The sequence below is a fragment of the Anser anser genome (assembly GCF_964211835.1).
Source record: "Anser anser genome assembly, chromosome: W".
Lineage (NCBI taxonomy): Eukaryota > Metazoa > Chordata > Aves > Anseriformes > Anatidae > Anser > Anser anser.
Genome location: NC_139731.1, coordinates 14,634,863 through 14,652,277, shown reverse-complemented (window position 1 = coordinate 14,652,277; position 17,415 = coordinate 14,634,863). Strand labels below are relative to the sequence as shown.

The 17,415-nt window shown below is 52.6% G+C and overlaps 2 protein-coding genes and 1 long non-coding RNA gene across 5 annotated transcripts in view; all 3 read left to right on the top strand.

The window, feature by feature from the left end:
- LOC310888655 overlaps positions 1-4,652 on the top strand; it is an 8,142-nt gene extending 3,490 nt beyond the window's left edge. Inside the window, exons 2-3 of one of the 2 annotated variants that reach the window (XR_014575998.1) lie at positions 1,861-1,989; positions 2,691-3,537. This is a non-coding gene — a long non-coding RNA (uncharacterized lncRNA). Of the gene's footprint in view, positions 1-1,860; positions 1,990-2,690 lie in introns of both variants that reach the window. The other variant, XR_014575997.1, reaches the window with a different exon arrangement.
- Positions 4,653-10,230: 5,578 nt separating this feature from the next.
- Positions 10,231-13,586, top strand: LOC310888652 (large ribosomal subunit protein uL22). The gene is made up of 7 exons (XM_083815563.1): positions 10,231-10,303; positions 10,672-10,724; positions 10,813-10,853; positions 11,951-12,085; positions 12,341-12,439; positions 12,962-13,153; positions 13,488-13,586. The coding sequence occupies exons 2-7, from the start codon at positions 10,685-10,687 to the stop codon at positions 13,533-13,535; spliced, it is 555 nt and encodes a 184-aa protein (XP_083671689.1). The 5' UTR covers positions 10,231-10,303; positions 10,672-10,684; the 3' UTR covers positions 13,536-13,586.
- A 125-nt stretch (positions 13,587-13,711) lies between these two features.
- LOC310888653 (UPF0729 protein C18orf32 homolog) lies at positions 13,712-17,101 on the top strand. 2 transcript variants are annotated; one of them, XM_083815565.1, is made up of 3 exons: positions 13,712-13,770; positions 15,426-15,678; positions 16,279-17,101. In XM_083815565.1, exons 2-3 carry the CDS (start codon positions 15,451-15,453, stop codon positions 16,351-16,353), a joined length of 303 nt encoding a protein of 100 aa, XP_083671691.1. In that variant the 5' UTR covers positions 13,712-13,770; positions 15,426-15,450; the 3' UTR covers positions 16,354-17,101. The 2 variants fall into 2 exon arrangements, with proteins under 2 accessions (XP_083671691.1, XP_083671690.1); XM_083815564.1 differs by having other exon boundaries at positions 13,736-13,770; positions 15,423-15,678.
- Positions 17,102-17,415: the final 314 nt, after the last annotated feature.

The following is a 17,415-nucleotide window of genomic DNA, read 5'->3' as shown; positions in this document are numbered from 1 at the left end:
TCCCCATTTTCCCTCCCTTTTTTCCCCATTTTCCCTCCCTTTTTTCCCCATTTTCCCCCCCCCTTTTTCCCCATTTTCCCCGTTTTTCCTTATTTTTTCTCATTTTATCCCCTTTCCCCCCTCTTTTTTCCTCCTTTTCCACCTTTTCACTCCCTTTTCCACCCTTTTTCCCTCTTATTCTTCCCTTTTTTCCCCCTTTTTCCTCCTTCCCCTCCTTTTCTCTCCCTTTTTTCCTCCTTTTCCCTCCCTTTCCCCCCTTTATCCCCTTCCCCCCCATTTATCCCCTCCTTTTCTCCCCTTTTTTCCTCCCTTTTTCCCCCTTTTTTCCCCTTTCTCCCCATTTTTCTCCTTTCCCCCCCTTTCTTCCTCTTTTCCCCCTTTCTTCTCTTTCCTCCTCCCTTTCGCTCCGTGGCCCAGGAGGGTTTCCCCACGGCTCCTGCACCTGCGGCACGTTGGGGCTCAGCCTCTCCCCCCGGGGCTCACGTGGAAACCCCCGGCTCCGGACACCGAAGGATAAACGGAGGCCGGGGGGGCTCTGGGAGGCGGGGGACGCACGGTTTCCCCCAAGGGAGGTGGGTTTGGGCATCGCGTCCTGGGGCCGGGAGCCCCTCTCGCAGCCGGCGTTGGAAAGCAACGCTCCGTTAAGACCTGCGGTTTTCAGCGAAAACTCCTCCTTTCGGTTAATCTCTCCCCGGGAAGGGTTCCCCTGGCTCTCGGCTGGAATTTCTGGGTACGGTAAGAGGGGATAAAAGCTAAACCGGGGCGAATAAGCTCCCTTAAGACCTCTTCGGACATCAAAGATCTGCGAGGTAGGGCAATTCCGGGGTTGGGGGCTCCGGAGATCCCCCAGCAGATGTCGAGGGCTCATTTTTTCCCTCCTCGAGCGCTCGAGGAGGGAAAAAAAGAGGGATTGCTCTCATTCTTTTTTTTTTTTACTTATAAACCGGATTTCTTTTCAATGATAAACCGCAGCCCAGGCCCCTACAACGTAACGGGATCGGTGTGAGCTTCCCTCTTGGCTCCCTCTGCCTAATTCCTTCCTGAGGTGCTGGGGGGGGGGGCTGGAGGAGAGCCTTCTCCTCCGCTCCTAAAGCCTCTCAAACGCGGCCCTGCCACCGCCGCTTCGTGGCCCTCGGCAGGCCCGCTTACAGCAGGGCTAATCTCCAGCGGGTTACGAAACCGCCTCACATGCCCCGGCGGCATTACCCGCTGCTGATCGAGCCCCGGGGAGCCCTCTTTGGTCGGAGGCAGCCCCCCTCGCATCCTTCCGAGCCGATTCTTACGCCACGGCCTGTCGAGTTCCCCCCCGGGGGGAATAAAACGGCGGCCGGCGAGGCAGCTAACCTGGCCTGGCTCTTAACGGTCCCGTTAGTTGCGAATTTACTTGACCGCCAAGGCCCCCCCACCCCCATGTAATCCTTAGCTGAATGCCTTCGCTTGTGAGGGAATATTTACGGCTGACCCCGCCGAGCTGCGCGCGGGGGCCTCCCGTCCCGCGTTAATCCGCTGGGTTCTTAGCGAGCACGTGGCCGCGGGGTTCGGGCCTCGAAGGGTAAATCCTCCCCCCCCCCACGTTGCTGCCGACCCCTAATTCCTGTCAGGGTTGTCACCCGGGCGGGAAGGGGACGCTTTGGACCTGCCTCCGGGCATCCCCGGGGAGGTTTCCGGAAAGCTTCGATCCCAACGCGGCCGCCCTCAACCCACGGCCCCTTCGTCGGGGACCAACTCTTCTTCTGGGTCCCCTTTTCGTCGCGCCGTCCTCCCGGAGGCGCTTGAGCAACGCGACGTGATTTCTCTGCTGACTTTTCTCTCTTTTTTGCCCCCCCCCCTTTGCTCCGTGCCTTGCATCGATCCCCCCAGGCTGTCCTGATGGCGCGCGGGACGTCACGGCACCTCCACCCGCAGCGGGAGCGCACGTTGGAAGCCGGAGAGAGCTCAGCACGCTGCACCCTGCATTTAAAAATAAATAAATAAAACCACCTTTTTTGGGTAATTGCGCCAAAGGCCTTTCTACCGCACGTGCGTCCCCTCCCTGTTCCAGCCGGGCTGGAGCTGCTGCGGAGTCCAGAGAGGAGTTTGGGTCTGATGTGCAGAGCGGATCCTTAAATTTGTGGGGATACGTTGCCGGATCGGGAGCGGAAGCGCGGTCAGGAAACGTCCTCAGTGCTCAGATTGAAAGGAGGCTGGAAGAGCAGGCAGGAGACGGGCTTTTGTAGCCCCCGAAGTGCCTTCCTAGCCCCCAAAATGTCTTCCTAGGCCCCGAAATGTCTTCCTAGCCCCCAGCCTGCGGGTAGCAGCAGCAGCCCGGAGGGCTTTTCGAGACCAACGCATGGTAATGGCCCTCTAAAAGGCCTCACGAGCTGCCATCCTGGCAGAATCATCAGGAAACCTCCCAGCCCGGATCCCAAACCAGCCGTCCCAGAGCTTGGTTGCGGGCACTCGCAAATCCGCTTCACGTTTATCCCAGCGGCGCACAGGCTTTCAAAACCGGTCCTGTAAATACAAATGGGCACCGAAATGAGGGAACCCTGACCGCGCCGCTCAGCTTCCCCTACAAGAAAGAGAAGGAGTTATTAAAAATAATCGTAATTTGCTATTTAGTTCAGTAAAGCTCCGTGGAAACCAACAGTGTTCGTTCCGGTGTTTCAACCCGCAAACTCAGGCTTTAGGCGCTGTCTTCTGTTTTCCAGAAAGCGTGGCAAACACTTTGGGGCACAAGACGAAGCAGCACAAGATGAAGCAGCACAAGACGAAGCAGCACAAGACGCCGGTGCCTATCGTCAAGGTCAGGTCATCGTTTAGTTCTCCGCGCCCTGCTTTGCGTTCTGCTCCTTGAGGCTTTTGCCCTCCCAGGTTTGAGCAGCCAGCAGCACCGAGATCTTCCCGAGCCAGGGAAAGCCTTGAGCTAGCCTCGGAGACGCAGCGAGCCTCCTGCTTACTCGGCTGGTAGCTTTTCTCACGCCGACAAGGTTATTCGCTTCGTTTTTCGTCGACTTCCATATTTTCCTGGGAGAAACCAGCAGCTAGCCCGCCCCCGATCCCAGTCTCACCCCCTCGGCGTCTCGATGAAAATTAAGGATGTTTTTCCCGTGTTCCCAGCGTCTGCCGTAGGAGCATGGGAGAGGAGGAGACGTCCCCGAGCACTCCGGTCCCCGCAGGGCTCGTTTCACCCTCTGGCCGTTTACCCCCCCTAATTACCTAACTTTTAGTGTGCTTGCCAAGCGTGTGGGTCTTATTAGGAAGAGCTTATTAAGCTTATTAATTAAGAAGAGCTCGGGGCATTTCTTAGTACGTCGTATTTGCGTTCCTGCCTAGGACGCGCAGGCGATTCACGCCAGTCCAAGGACAGACGGGCAGACGGAGCGAGGTCACGGTGTGGGAAAACACGAGGGCTTTTCTGTACCCGTTATGTGCTTGGCAAAGCGAGGAGGGCTTTTTGGTGTGGGGGAGAGCAGGGAGAGGCCGCGTGAGCCTGAAACAGCCCCCGGGGCTGCGAGCAGAGCCCGGACAGGCAAGAAGGGAAGCGGTGAGAGCAGAGCTGCCCTGGGCTGGGCTATGTATGGGCGCATCTCCACCCCATAAAACCGCCTCCTGGTGCCCCTTCCCCGCACCCCAATGCCGCTGCGGGGCCGCGCGGCCGGCATCGCTTCCCTCCAGCACCCGATCGAGTTACGGGGTGGCTGAGGGCGGTGGGACGGTGGCAGCCAGAGGTGGGCTTACCTAGCGGGGCCCCCACTCAGCGGGCGCCGCCGCAGCCTTGCCCCGCGGGTCCCTACCCATCGTGTGACCTCCGCGAGCACCGGCATGTGACGGGGCCGTGCCGGCTTGGAAAAGGCCGAGTTTGGGAAGGGGGAGAGGAGAGGCTGGAGCCAGGGGAGGGCAGCTCAGCTCCGGGGATTAGTAAGCGCGGGACGGGTAGGGGAAGGGTTGACCGAGGGGGCTTGCGGCAGGGCCGTCGCAAAAGGGAAGGGGGTGACTGGAAGAGGGAGGGCCGACTTCCGAGGTGACATTTAGGATCGAAGCCTGCGTGTTGCGGAGAGGAAGACGCTGCAGGCGGCAGGGCGGAAAGGCGGGGAGAATCTCGGCCGACAGGAAGGCGAAGGAACGAACGCGGGGAAAACAGCCGCGTGATAAGCGAAGAGGCTGGAGGGGTTGCACCAGGCATCAGCGGGGTTTTGGAAGACAGGAACAGACGTTCAGGGCCGCGGCTGTTTGTGATGCCACAAGCAGAAACCTGCCCGCTGGCTGAAACCGCTGCGGAGGTTCGTAGGCGTCATCCAAGCTGGCTTCTCGGGGGCTTGAGCAGATCTCCACGAGCTTCGGACCGGAGAGGGCCGCAGGGCTGGCGAAGAAGAGACCCCAGAGGAGCTCTTGAACGAGGTAGCTGCAGGAAGGAGCTAGGAAGGAATAACGGAGGAGGTTTTGCTTAGGAGATGGAACGAGCGGCTGGAGTTTGAGGCTGCCGCGCAGCACAAAGCTTGTTTGGCTTTAGAAGTGTTGGACAGGATTCACGCATCACCAGAAAAGGTGAGGTTGGAACGGGTCACTGGAGATGGTCTAGAGGGTTTTTTTTTTTTAATCTTACGTTCAAACATATCCCCGCATTTTAATTTGTGCCTTAACTTTGGGCACAGATCATGGGCGACGTTGCTGATTTTGGTTAACGAACAAAAAAAATAAAGATGTTTAAAGCGGTATTTCTCGGTTATGAGCCAGACAGGCAAACGCAGGACCGGGTTTTAATTTATCCCAGACGGCGTTTCTGACCGAGCGCTTCCGCGAGGTCTTTATTTACTGCCTTTCTCATCGAGGCGATTGGCCGGTGATCCCCTTTCCGGCACCGAAAGCCGGGAACGCGCAGTCACAGACCTGCACAACCTGCGTAAATGCTTTGCCAGCAGGGGATGCATCGGATAAACACCGACATCGGCTACAAGGTTATTCGATCGCACGGGAGGTTTGTTTTACCGGCGATTGCCTCCTATCTGGGCGCGCGGGGGGGGGGGGGGGTGGATGAACCCGTCGCTCTTGGATAACACGCCAACGATCGTTGAGTGTTGGGGCCTCACCTCTCGATGTTTCCTTTTTGTCTCGCCCGGGGTTCCTGGCTGGTCCCCAGCAGCGTGGGGAAGGTGCTGTGCCGCTGCGTCACCCCTCAGCAGCGGTGACGGTCAGGACAGGAGCTCAGCCGTCGTGACGCCGCGCTCCGGGGGCTGTTTCCTCACCCTGGACTTGGGGACAGGACGCGCGCAACAGAAACAGACGGCGGAGCTCACCTGTCCTTGTAAAGGACCTCCCCTTAGGAGCACTCACGGGGAAGCAAAAGCATTCCAGCCATTCCCGTGTTTCAGATGATACGTGAGGATTCATACACATACATAGCTGTACGTTAAAACATGCACATACATATAAAAACACGTGAATATATAATTATATTTAACTTACATTTATTATACAATACGTATTTCATATATATATTTCGACACACATGTATATAAGGCGTATTATGGATTTGATTTGAAAGCGAGGGACTTTTAGCCCCCTCTAGAAGCATCACACGTCTCTTCTTTAAAATCCCAGGAGCTCAGGGAGAAGGTGCAGGCAGCTGTGGGAAGGCTGCAAAGCCTTCAGCAGCTTCCAGCTCCAGCGTTCAAGCAGGTTTCCATTTCAAATCGGTATTGGGTGCTTTCTGTCTTCAGGTTTTCCTGCTTAACCGTTAGGGCAAGCAACCCGTTCGCATGCGATTTTTTGCGAACGGCGGTTCTTATCCCCGCGTAACCCTCGGGCTCCGCAAGCTGCGGCTGTAAGATAAACGCCAAGAGAGCTACGGCAAGTCTGAGGAATTAGCTTCCTTTCCTGTGCGAGGAGCGGGTCAGAAACCCCTCCTGCAGCACAGCAGGCACGTGGTGGGTTTCTGAGAGCCAGAGTTCAGCTCGGCCAACGAGCCCCGCCGGAGCTATCGGTCAGAGGGATTTTAGCGCAGCCCCTCCTGGGCTGAAATCAGTAATTTAGGAACTGCTGCCCCCACGCAGGCTGCGTGCTGCTCAGGAGAAAACCCGCAGCAGGAAGGGTGGGAACATCTTTGCCCCAGAAGAGCCTCGCGGTTAGGACGTGGCTTTGAATCCTCTCAAGGGAAGGAAAGCAAAAGTGGGTCTCGCGTCCCGGGAGCACGCCGTGGCCACCACGCCACCGCCTTCCCAGGAGGATGTGACCACCAGGAGCTCCCAAACGTGAAGGAGCTGAACAGTTGGATCTTTATTTCGACGTCTGCTGAGCGAAGTCGGGCGTACGCAGCGCAAGGCTGAGTCACCAGGGCTGGGCGGTACGGGCAGGAGAGCCAAGAGGGATGGCACCAGGGGAGTTTAAGGCTAAATCCTACAGAGTTTGGATTCCAGGAGGATCAGGAGACAGCTGCCCCTTATGCAGGAGTTTCAAGGAACACGATTTTGGACTTAGGTGCCAAAACCTTTCTGCTTAGGATCCAAAAGCTCTCTCTGAGGACACGCGCTCAGCTGCCTCAGTCCTGATCTCAGCGCTAGCTATCTGCTAGGCTGCCTCTGCGAGCAGCTGTCAACCTCCCGACGAAGAAGAAAGCATGCACCTCATTTCCTGATGCCCCTTGCCGAAGTTCCTACCTCTGCGCTGCCACCGCCGCAAGCCCTCAGCAGCCCCGATTGTGAACAGTTACAGCCTGGGGAAACAGAAAGCGTAAGTGACAGAAAACGTGCCCTGTTTGCTTTGGATTCGATTGATGAATGACCCCGGGATGATTCCCGTCATGCGCCAGCTGCTTATTTTTCTCATCTCCCTTCCGGCTTTCTCTGGGTGGCCCATTGCTCCTGCGCTCTGCTGCTGAGAAGCTGCCTGTAAAGGTGCTTCCCGTGGAAATGCTGGTTTCCTTCCCCATGGAGAGCAGAAGTAATGACGGAGGAGAGTTGCACTCGTGCCGGCTGTGAGCGGAGATTCCCACAGGATGGCGGGGAAGGCCCTGGCAGTGCTTGAGGACCTCACTTTTTGCTAGTTTTTGTTTATCACATCTGGACACTTAGTGCTCCTGGAAACACTACCATTTTTCTTCCACAGAAAAGGAAACCGAGACACTAAGGAAGTGTCGAAACTCGTCTCTGAGATATCTTCTTCCATTTTTATTGTTCCTCAAAGTCATGAGTCTGTTTTTCTCTAGTAATACTTGGCTTAGAAAGGCTGTCGCGTGTGTATTTGGACAATGCTGATCTTCCTTCACATTGCCACTGCGCTGAGGTTGGTGTGTGTACTGACCTGCTGCGTGGCTTCTAAATGGGCTTCTAAATCTTTTTCTTCACAGGAATCTCACACATAAACCGAAGAAATAATATCTGCCCATACCCCAGCAGTGCTGCGAGGTTCGCAGCTTTGAGGTCGGTGCTTACCAAGTTACTCGGAGACGTTGCAGCTGTAAGAGAAGATGCAGGAAGCATCTCCTCGACAGCAAAGTAAAAGGAACCTTTTAAGGCAGGTGAACGGGGAACTGCAGTTAAAATTACAGCTCTACGTTTCCCATCCGTGTAAATATTTGTGATAGTTCAAATATTTTCCGCATCCCATCTGGGCGAAATCCTAGCCTCAAAGCTTTGGAGTTTATTAGCGCTAAAGAAGAGATCTGAAAATATCCCAGTGGTCTGAGCATTCACATGGGCAGTAGGCTCTTGCTCTGCCTGCTTAATCTAAACAGCGTTTAACCCGGACCTCTCTCACACCAGGGAGGTGCCTGGACAGCAGATCAATGTTTTTTTCCCTTCTTCCATCAAACTTTTCTTACTAAGCATTTTGCTGTAGCTGGGTACCGCTTTCAGGAGATGTTTTCGTTTCACTGAAAAGCGGTTTGGTCAACTTCCCGAGCAGTTCTAGTTTCAAACACAACCTAAAATAAGAAACACATTTTCTATTAACACATAAAGGTTCGATTTAAAAAATATATATTTTACTTTTTTATAATGCTGCTGTAAATACCAGTTGTGATTCATAAATATGAGTCTTAATCTCTATTTTTTTTTTCTTTTATGCTATGTGGTGTCCCTGCTCTCTATTCTCATCCTAGCCTGCCATCTAGCTGCAGCACTTAGACTTGCTTCAGCCTCACCGAATTGATCTACCAACCCTGGCCTTAGCCTGAGGGTTAGAAAAATCGGTTTGACTGTGTCTTTCTTTGCTCAGCTGACCAGGCTTTGCTTTCCTGAATAAAACAGATGTCTTCCCTGCTTAGCAAGGAACCTGCCAGGGCAATTTTGTAATTCCTTCAGTCGCAAATCTGGTGCGAATGTAGTGATGTAAACAATCGATGTGGCCTAATTAGCCATTGGGTTTAATCACACCTTGCATTTAAGAGATGTCTTTGGCAACAAATCTACTTGGAGACAGTCTCCACTATGTGGTGGCCTCTGCAAGGCCCAGCCTAGACCGCAAAGACTCTCCAGTCCACCTGTGTTAACCGAGTAAAGAAACAAAAGCCACTTGTTGGCCAGCATGGCTCGAGCGCCAAGCCCTACAACAGAGGCAGTTAACCCCATGGCATGAAGGTGAATGTGGTGCCTCTCGCCCCTAAATATAACGCTGAGGTGATGAGTGAAACTCAAGGTCCTCCATTTTACCTCCTGCACTGCCTCTCCATGCGTCCCATCTCGCCCTCTTCTTGTTGTCCTGGTTATGGGGCAAAGGCACTGGCAGGAGGTAGCAGAAGCTCCCAGAAGTGAAAGAGGGTTAAGGACAGTAGGAATTACCCAAACATGGTACAGGCAGACCGAGGGGATTTAGCCCCTGCCCTGAAAATGAGCCTTTCATTTTAACACCCGCTGATTTTGGGTGCTGAGCCCAGCTGAGGCACTGCTCTCCATGCCCTTTCCCTGGGGCAAATTCGTTCTCTCTCTCTGTTCGCCGGTAGGTGATTTTACAAGGGGTGGGACAAGCCCGCCATGGCCAGGGCACGGAGTGCAGGGGCCACCTCCCTGTCACCCTCAGGTGCAGCACCTGGGTTGCCCTGAAGCACCTCAGGGCGCTGGGCCTGGCGCCATTTTGTGGAACCGTGCTTCCAGCCGGGGGCAGCCCGTAACAGGTCCATGCCTGGGTGCACATACCCACATAGACACGGGCACGATCATTTATGCACAGAAACATTTTATTTTTACATCTCAGGCTAAGACATGGGGCTGTGCAGCCACGAGTGGGCCTTGGGTGTCACTTGCCCCACAATAGGCAAAGGACCTGCACGCTTCCTGAAACAGGGCAACCCTGGGTGTAGAATCCTAGGATCATTAGGGCTGGAAGAGACCTCCAAGAACATGTGGTCCAACCATCACCCTACTACTAATGTCACCCACTGAACCATGTCCCTAAACACCACGTCCAACCTCTCCTTGAACACCCCCAGGGACGGTGAGTCCACCACCTCCCCGGGCAACCCGTCCCAACGCCTGACTGCTCTTTCTGACAGAAATGTCTCCTCATTTCCAACCCGAACCTCCCCTGGCGCAACTTGAGGCCATTCCCTCTGGTCCTACCGCCAGTTATGGGTGAGAAGAGGCCGACCCCTTCCTTTCAGGTAGTTGCAGAGAGCAATAAGGTCTGCCCTGAGCCTCCTCCTCTTCTCCGGACCAAACAACCCCAGGTCCCTCAGCCGCTCCTCACAGGACTTGTGCTCCAGACCCTTGACCAGCTTCACAGCCCTTCTCTGGACATGCTTCAGGACCTCAATGTCCTTCTTGTACTGAGGGGCCCAAATATGTACAATTTTATTTGGCTAACCATTACTTCCCCCCCCCCCCCTTTTTTTTTTCCTTCTTTTGTCATGACTAGAGGGCCCGTGATTTTTTGTTTTTACTGATTTCACACCGCTCGTCCTGTTTTTCTCAGCTATCCTCCTTTTTGTGGGACAGTGGGACCTCCCCTTTAACTGCTTAACACCCTCCCCACTGTTATGCCCGCACGATCGCTTCTGGATATGCGCGAAGGGCGGAATTTTTCAGCGCAAAACCACGACTTGAACCCTCACAGCTGGGGCAGGGGAGGGTCAGGCTGGGCGCCAGGGCGAGGCTCTGCACCCAGAGGTGCCCGGGCACTGGGCCAGGCTCCCCAGGGAGCTCAAGCAGCGTTTGGACACCGCTCTCAGACCCGGGGTCCGGTTTTTGGGTGGCGCGGAGCCCTGTCGCGACAAAGCCCATGCCCACGATAGACCTGCGAGACCCCGCGCCTTGTCTCGCGAGAGCGGCCCCGCGGCCCTCCCCGCCCCCCGCCAGGCGCCGCCCTTCCTCTTCCCCGCCGCCGCCCTGAGGTGAGGACGCCGTGGGCTCGTCATCCGCCGCCATCCGCCTCCATCCGGCCCCGTCCCGGCCACGGGCAGCCCGGGGAGGCCATGAGGGGCCGCGGGGGCGCCTCGGCCCGCTGGCTGCCATCGGCGTTTGCGGCGCTGGCGCCGCAGATGGCGGAGCGCGGAGGTGCCGGGGCTGTGAGGGGGGAGCGGGCCCTGAGGCTGCGGGGCGGGGGGGGGGGGGGGGGAGGACACGTTTGGATTTAATTGTGGAAAGAAAATCTATCTCTGAGGGGCTTTGTCAGCTAGCCGTCGGTTGTGAGGAAAGCGGTCTGTTTTCTGCTTGTCTGTGTTAGAAGCCCAGTATGATTTCTCTCCCTGCTTCCCCGCAGTTGAGCTCCCAAAATGGTCCGCTACTCGCTGGATCCGGAGAACCCCACGAAGTGTGAGTTGTTCTCTGATCTCTTGTTGCCGTATTACTCCCTGAAATCGTTCGCTTTTTCACTTCAGAAGTTGGTCTCTTCCCTCCGCAGCATGCAAGTCCAGGGGCTCCAACCTGCGAGTGCACTTCAAGGTACGTGGCCCGCGCGTGGTGGGAAACCCAAGCTGGGTTTTGGAAGGAGATAACCTTTATTTTCCCGTGTTATTCTGTAGTTTATGAAGTGGGGTGGTGTAGGTTACAGCCTGCGTGCGCTCAAGCTGCTCGTAATGACCTTTATCCGCAGGAACAGAAAAATAAGATGCTCTTCTCTTAGTTTGCTGCCTAATAGAGCTAATAGAAAAGGAAAGAGGTAGTTGGAGGGAAGTTAGCAGGAGGAATTAAGACTAGAACTAGGGATTTGTTTCCTTTTTCTCACTGCCTGCTTCGATGTTGGGAAGGATCTCCCTGCTAATCCTGTCATTTTAGTGGTCGAGAAGTATGGCAGCAAGCGTTCGGCATGAATAGTGATACGGGTTCATACGTTGCTCTGGAAAACCCCTAGGTGCAGCAGTGAATATGAGAGTAATTTGGGTTAATCATGGAAACGAAGCTGAGAATATGCTTTTCTGCTGAGTGTTATATAGTGCAGGTGAAAAGAGCTTTCATTTAATTTGGTTTGTTCTTCTATTGTAATCGTATATTAAGTGCAAAAATTAAGAAGTAACTTAAGCACCAATAACTTATCGTTGATTTTTGTTGTTGATGCTTTTCATTCCCTCTTTTTTTAATCCCTTTATATAGACATTAAATTTTGTAGCTTGTTTGTATAGCTTGTGTTTACCTGTGAGGTGCCATATTGGATATCTTGACAGGAATTTAATCATTCAGGCTTCCGTTTTTTTGGGTTAGTGGCCAAAGAGGGAGCTATGATAAGTGTAAATCCTCAATTTTAAATTTGCTGGTTGGAAAGCTCTGGGTAAAAAAAAAAAAAAACAATAAAGGCATCACAGAGCTGTGAACTCAGTAATGGAGGTTGGACTAAGAATTGTAGGTAGCAAAAAAAAAAAGTTGCTGATAGTACTTTTTTGGTGGCTTCTTTTGAACTGAGCTTGTAGTAAAAAAGAGTATGATTGCCTCTTTCCTTGGAGAAAGGAAAAGAAAGGTGAAAATCCAGTGCTTTTACTCCCGTTGTAATGTGGAAAGAAGTGTTAAGAGGAGCTTTCACCGTGTGTTTTTATTTTTCTTGCTAGAACACTCGCGAGACTGCCCAGGCCATCAAGGGCATGCACATCCGCAAGGCCACCAAGTACCTGAAGGACGTGACCCTGAAGAAGCAGTGCGTGCCCTTCCGTCGCTACAACGGAGGAGTTGGTAGATGCGCCCAGGTGAGGGCTGGCATGGAAACGTGGCGAGGGCATTGATCTTAATTATTTCGGCTCGCTCTTGTGCGAGGTGTAGAACCGTTCGCTTCGATTGCGGTGATGACTTTCTTAGGACACCTTTGGATTCAACGTGAAAAGAAATCAGTTTTCTGAGTGATCGAAGTGAAGGGACACGTAATGACAAACTACTACCATGTAAAAGGGCAAGTTGTGTCGTACTGGGACAAAACCGTTTCTCTTTTTTTTTTTTTCTTACAGGCCAAGCAGTGGGGCTGGACACAGGGACGCTGGCCCAAGAAAAGCGCGGAGTTCCTGCTGCACATGCTCAAAAACGCAGAGAGCAATGCTGAGCTCAAGGTGGGCCGAGCAGATGTTATTAAACGCGCCTTGTTCGTGTGGCCGTGCGCGTTCGTGCACCTGAACTCGGTGCTCAGAAGTCCAAAGGACTCGTTTTGTGGTTGAAAGCGGGGCCTAGAGGGTTTGGTTTGCTGGTTGAATTCCGCTGCGTGCGTTTTTTTTTGAGGTAAAAAGGAGTTAGTTTTTCACAGGTGGATGGCTGTCAACTATTGGGAGTGTGCGTGGTGGGGGAGCAAGCTCCTAAAATCCCCCAAAAGCGCTATCCTGGTCAGTCTGTAGCTTTGCAGCGCACTCAGCGCTTTACTTGGCGATTCTGATGGCGGTGATGACGATCTTAGGACACCTTTGGAATGACCGTGAAATAATCGTTTCTTGCTGAGCCATCAGCGCGATGTAACTTGGCCGTGACACGTAGGGGGATAGCCCTGCGCTTCCCTGACTTGCGGTGTCACGGTTCTGCCGCAGAAGTTAGTTGCGGAGCGAATCAAGTCGCGGCACCTTGTTTTTGTTCCCCCCGCGCAGGGACTCGATGTGGATTCCCTGGTGATCGAGCACATCCAGGTGAACAAGGCTCCCAAAATGCGCCGGCGCACCTACAGAGCTCACGGGAGGATCAACCCCTACATGAGCTCCCCCTGCCACATCGAGATGATCCTCACCGAGAAGGAGCAGATCGTCCCCAAGCCGGAAGAAGAGGTGGCTCAGAAGAAAAAGGTAACAAGGGGCGCGTTCCCTGCTGGCGTTCAGGACCCCGAATCGGGTGACAAGGTGTTTTTGGGACAGGAGGGTTGCTGTGAGGACTTACCTTAGGACACCTTTGGAATACCCGTGAAAAAAAAAAAATGACATGAATTCTGAGCAACCTCGGTATCGATCCCAAGATTCGGACGAGAAGCAAGGGGTGTGTGCCGGGGTTGGGGGGACGGGGACGTTTCCCTGTAGGGGCGCGGCGCGAGGAGGCCCCAAACGATGGCGGGAATTGGTAAAATGACGCCTGCGGGGGGCTGGGGAGGCAACGCCGCTGACCCTGTGCTCGTTGCCGTTGCAGATCTCGCAGAAGAAGCTGAAGAAGCAGAAGCTGATGGCCCGGGAGTAGCCCTCCCACCCCCCCCCCCCCGGACCCCAAATAAAGCTCTGCTCGCACCCACCCCGTGTCCTGTCTGTGCCTATGACGTCACCTGCGTGACGTCACGCCGCCGTGACGCCACGCCCGGGGCACGTGACGCGCGCGGCGCCTCCTATTGGGCGGGGCGGGCGAGGCGCGTCCGGCGGAAGTGCGGGGGCCGCTTCCGGTGCGGCGCGGTGAGGACGGGGGGGAGCTGCGGTCTGAGGTGAGGGGGGGCGGGGGCGGTTTGTCGGGCGAGCCTCCGCACCGCCGTTCGTCTGCAGGGCCTGGGGAGAGGGGAGGGGGTTAAAGGCAGCGGGAGCCGGGGCTCGGCCGTGTAACGGCGGCCGGGGGCTGGCCTAGGGGAAGGAAACACCGCGGGGATGGATGGGCCGCGTGAGGTAACCGGGCTGGGCCGGCTCGGCCTTAAGGGGGTCAATGGAGCCCTTCGTGTACCCGGCCTTTTTTGTGTTTGCGTAAAAATGGGTGACAACCCAGCAAATCAAACGCGGGGAACAAAAAAGAGCGAACGTGCTTGTAGTTGCAGTGTCACGCTTGTTCTCTGCGCTGACTCGAACGTGGGGTGGTTTGCGGAGAAACAAAAGCCTGTATCACAAAGGAGCAAAGCCTGCTATTGACATCTCACCGTTTGCCCTTCTGGTATTCTTTTTTCCTAAAAATTAACCCTGCCAACAGCACAACGGCATCACAGAGAAGGTTGGGGGAAAAAATGTTTCAATACGTTAGCCGCTGGAACTGAAACACCAGAACTTTCTTCTGTATCTGGCAGAGGTGGGACTTATTTTTTAGCTTGGACGCGTGGTACACAGTGGCTGCACAGACTCTCAGACTTGGAGAGGCAGCCACTGTTGATTCCCCCCTGCCCGTTCTTCAGCTAGTGGCTGAATCCTCAGCATCGCACAGAAGATTTAACATCTAGGAAGTTCTAGAAGAGAGAGCGCATAAATCTTTTCAAAGGGCTTTCATGGTTTACCTCGTTCCTATTTTCTCAAGGTTGCGTTCTGCCTTTGGAGACTTGGCTCCTGTAAAACTGCATCTGAAGAGGCAAAAACTCCGCTTGGAAGCAGTCAGCTGGAACTGATGTTCCCAGGGTGTGGGGCTACGCTTGGCTAGGGCAGTTTGGGAAGAGCAAAGCGAGGATCCCAAAAGAGGATCTGCCCTTTCCCTCTCCGCAGATTTTTCCCTTTTATTTTGTGTCTTAATGGAAGAATTCAGATGTGGGTGGCCTAGAAAGGGAGAATGTGAAGGGCAAACATGCAGCGGGGCTTCGCACATCTAACAGGTCATCGCCACTGAAAGGGACGGTTCTGGTCCTATTTAAGTGCTCCCACTCCCCGTTGCACCTTTCCCTGCCTGTACTTTGCTTTTCTGCTTTTTTCATCGCAGACCTCAAGGCGCTGTTTTCGAAAATTACTTCCAGGGTTTGAGAGAAAGGGAAGGATTGATTTTCTGATAGTTTGGCTAGTTATTACTGGATTGGTGGGAGATCTGGGAGGATCCGGGTGGGAGAACTGGGCTAGTATCTTCAGATCACTGCTTACATTTTTTTAGTTTGGTTTAAGCAAAAACTTTGATTTTCTGAATGTCTTTCAAACTTCTAGCTGTAGGGGTGATGAGTTAATAGCAAACCTTGTTCTTTTTTGTTAAGATGCCAGGAATGTTGGCCTTATTGTTCCCGAGGACTTTATAACATTGGAACGTGCAGCTGTTCTCAAGGAATAATGGCAGCGTTTTTGAAACTTCAAAGATCTATTGTTAAAGAATCTTTTCTGCTTAAACAATAACTAAAATCCTTTCGTGAGACTTTTTCTTAGCTCGTTGCATACAGAAACTGTAATCTGAAGTTGTTTTTCCTAGCAGCTTTGTCCCGGAACAAGAGGAAGCCATGGTGTGCATTCCCTGTATCGTCATTCCGGTCCTTCTCTGGGTCTACAAGAAATTCCTGGAGCCCTACATCTATCCCGTCATCGCACCTTTCATTAAGCGCGTGTGGCCCAAGAAAGCCGTGCAAGAAACCACAGCCGCGAAACAAGGGCAAGGAGGCGGTGCTGGAAATCCACGGGCACCTTCAGCCAGCGAAAGAGATAAGGAGGATGAGCCTGGAATTTACAAAGTAAGATTAATGCCTTTAAGCTAAGGAGGGAAAGTCCAGGTAGAGCACCTGATAATAGTGCGGGGTGGGCGCCACAAAAGAGCGGGTAGTTGGGTGTTTTTAGAGAAGTTTTTGTGGCAGTAGTCATATAAAAGGGAGCCATCGGTACTGAGCTAGCCAGCAATAGCAGTTGCTCCAGGACTGCTGCTGGGAAGTCTTGGAAGGACAGGAATCGTACGTGTTTTCTGAAGAAGCTTGCAGATACACGGACGTGTTGAACAACTGGCTGTTCTTTCCGAGAAGTAAGGATTTGAGCAGTAAAAGTAACTGTTCTGCTAGCTCCGCCACTCGTAACGGGAGAAAATGTTCAGTGTGTTGAAGTTGTGCGTTTACTATCCATCTCTTCTAACAAAATGCGGAGATATATACGGGTTGTGTCTGCCCTCAGCCCCAAATAATCACACGTAGATATAAAGAAACGCAATCACTCTGGTTTTTGGGGCAGATTTCTTCATGGGGTTTCACCGGCCTTGCTTCTGAAAGTCATTTTCATCCCCAAATGTCGCTGTTCTGGTCTTTGTTTTGATGTCTCGTTTGAACGGTGCTCTCTTTTATTTGCAGTTCGAAAGCAACGGGGTTGCAAATGGAATCGCTGCAAAGAGATCCACAGAAAATTCTGACAAGAAAACAGATTAAAGGGATTCATTCATGAGGATTTCATTCCCTGGTGTCCAATATGAACTGGTGATTGATATTTCTCTCACTTTGAGACACTCCTTTGCACATTTCAGCTGAATAAAACCCTTTATCACGTACAGGAGAAGGTCTCTTTTGCCACTAAAACGGCAGCTAGCGGATTTCTTATTTAAAATGTTTGCAAACTGTGTTAAATTATTCTTTATTTCCCTCCCTTGGAACCACTTTGCATCTATAACCTGTTGGGCATGATTAGGTTAAATAGTTTACGGATTAAGCTAGCTTTGGAAGATAAACGTGTTGCTTCTTAGTTTCACGGAATGTGAGTGCAATATTTCATTCTTCCACTTCAAAACTAAGCTGTTCTTGACCTTGCTAGAGAACTATTAATTGCATCGCGGCAGCGTAAACGTTACGGTAAACGTTATGGTCAAGCTATGAGGAATAGAGACTGCTGTGTGAAATTTGCGGATGAGCTAAAGGAGTTGCGCTATCTGCAAAATTTACTTAGCCAAAAGTCTTGATTTGATACTTTAAGTCTTTTTTTTTTCCTTTAAACGTTGTGCCTTTCTTTCCTGAAAGGGATCGGCGGGTGCGTGATGCAGGAGAATTGTTGCGTTATATTCTGTTGCAGTGCTTTCAAACGATGCAGGTCTGTGTTTTAAAAAAAAAAAAAAAAAGGGACTAAAATCTCTTTTAACATGCTTGTGTAATTTGAATTATAATAAAGCAGGCTTTTATTTAAAAATTAATTGCTTCATACAGTTGTTCTTAGGAAAACCTGCAGACAGTCCCCAGCCTGAAGGGGTTCATAAAACTGCTCACTTCACGATAAACAAAGCGAACTGAGCGAGTCCACCTATGCCTCCTCCTGGGAAGATGTGTTCTGGTGCCGAATTGCATCCCAAAATGATGCCTCTGTGCCTTGTAGGAGTAGAGCTAACAATTCCTGCCTTGTCCTCTCTGCCAGACCAGAGGACTCTCTAAATGATTCCAAACTAATAATTAAACCAACAAAAAAAAAAAAAAAAACACAAAACAAAAACCAAATTCCAGCGATTT

Excerpts from the sequence above, each read along its gene's own strand:
- LOC310888652 (XM_083815563.1), top strand. The coding sequence starts at position 10,685 with ATGGTCCGCTACTCGCTGGATCCGGAGAACCCCACGAAGT. Across the intron at positions 10,854-11,950 it reads ACCTGCGAGTGCACTTCAAG|AACACTCGCGAGACTGCCCA; the intron begins GTACGTGGCCCG and ends TTTTCTTGCTAG. Across the intron at positions 12,440-12,961 it reads AGAGCAATGCTGAGCTCAAG|GGACTCGATGTGGATTCCCT; the intron begins GTGGGCCGAGCA and ends CCCCCCGCGCAG.
- LOC310888653 (XM_083815565.1), top strand. The coding sequence starts at position 15,451 with ATGGTGTGCATTCCCTGTATCGTCATTCCGGTCCTTCTCTGGGTCTAC. Across the intron at positions 15,679-16,278 it reads ATGAGCCTGGAATTTACAAA|TTCGAAAGCAACGGGGTTGC; the intron begins GTAAGATTAATG and ends TTTTATTTGCAG.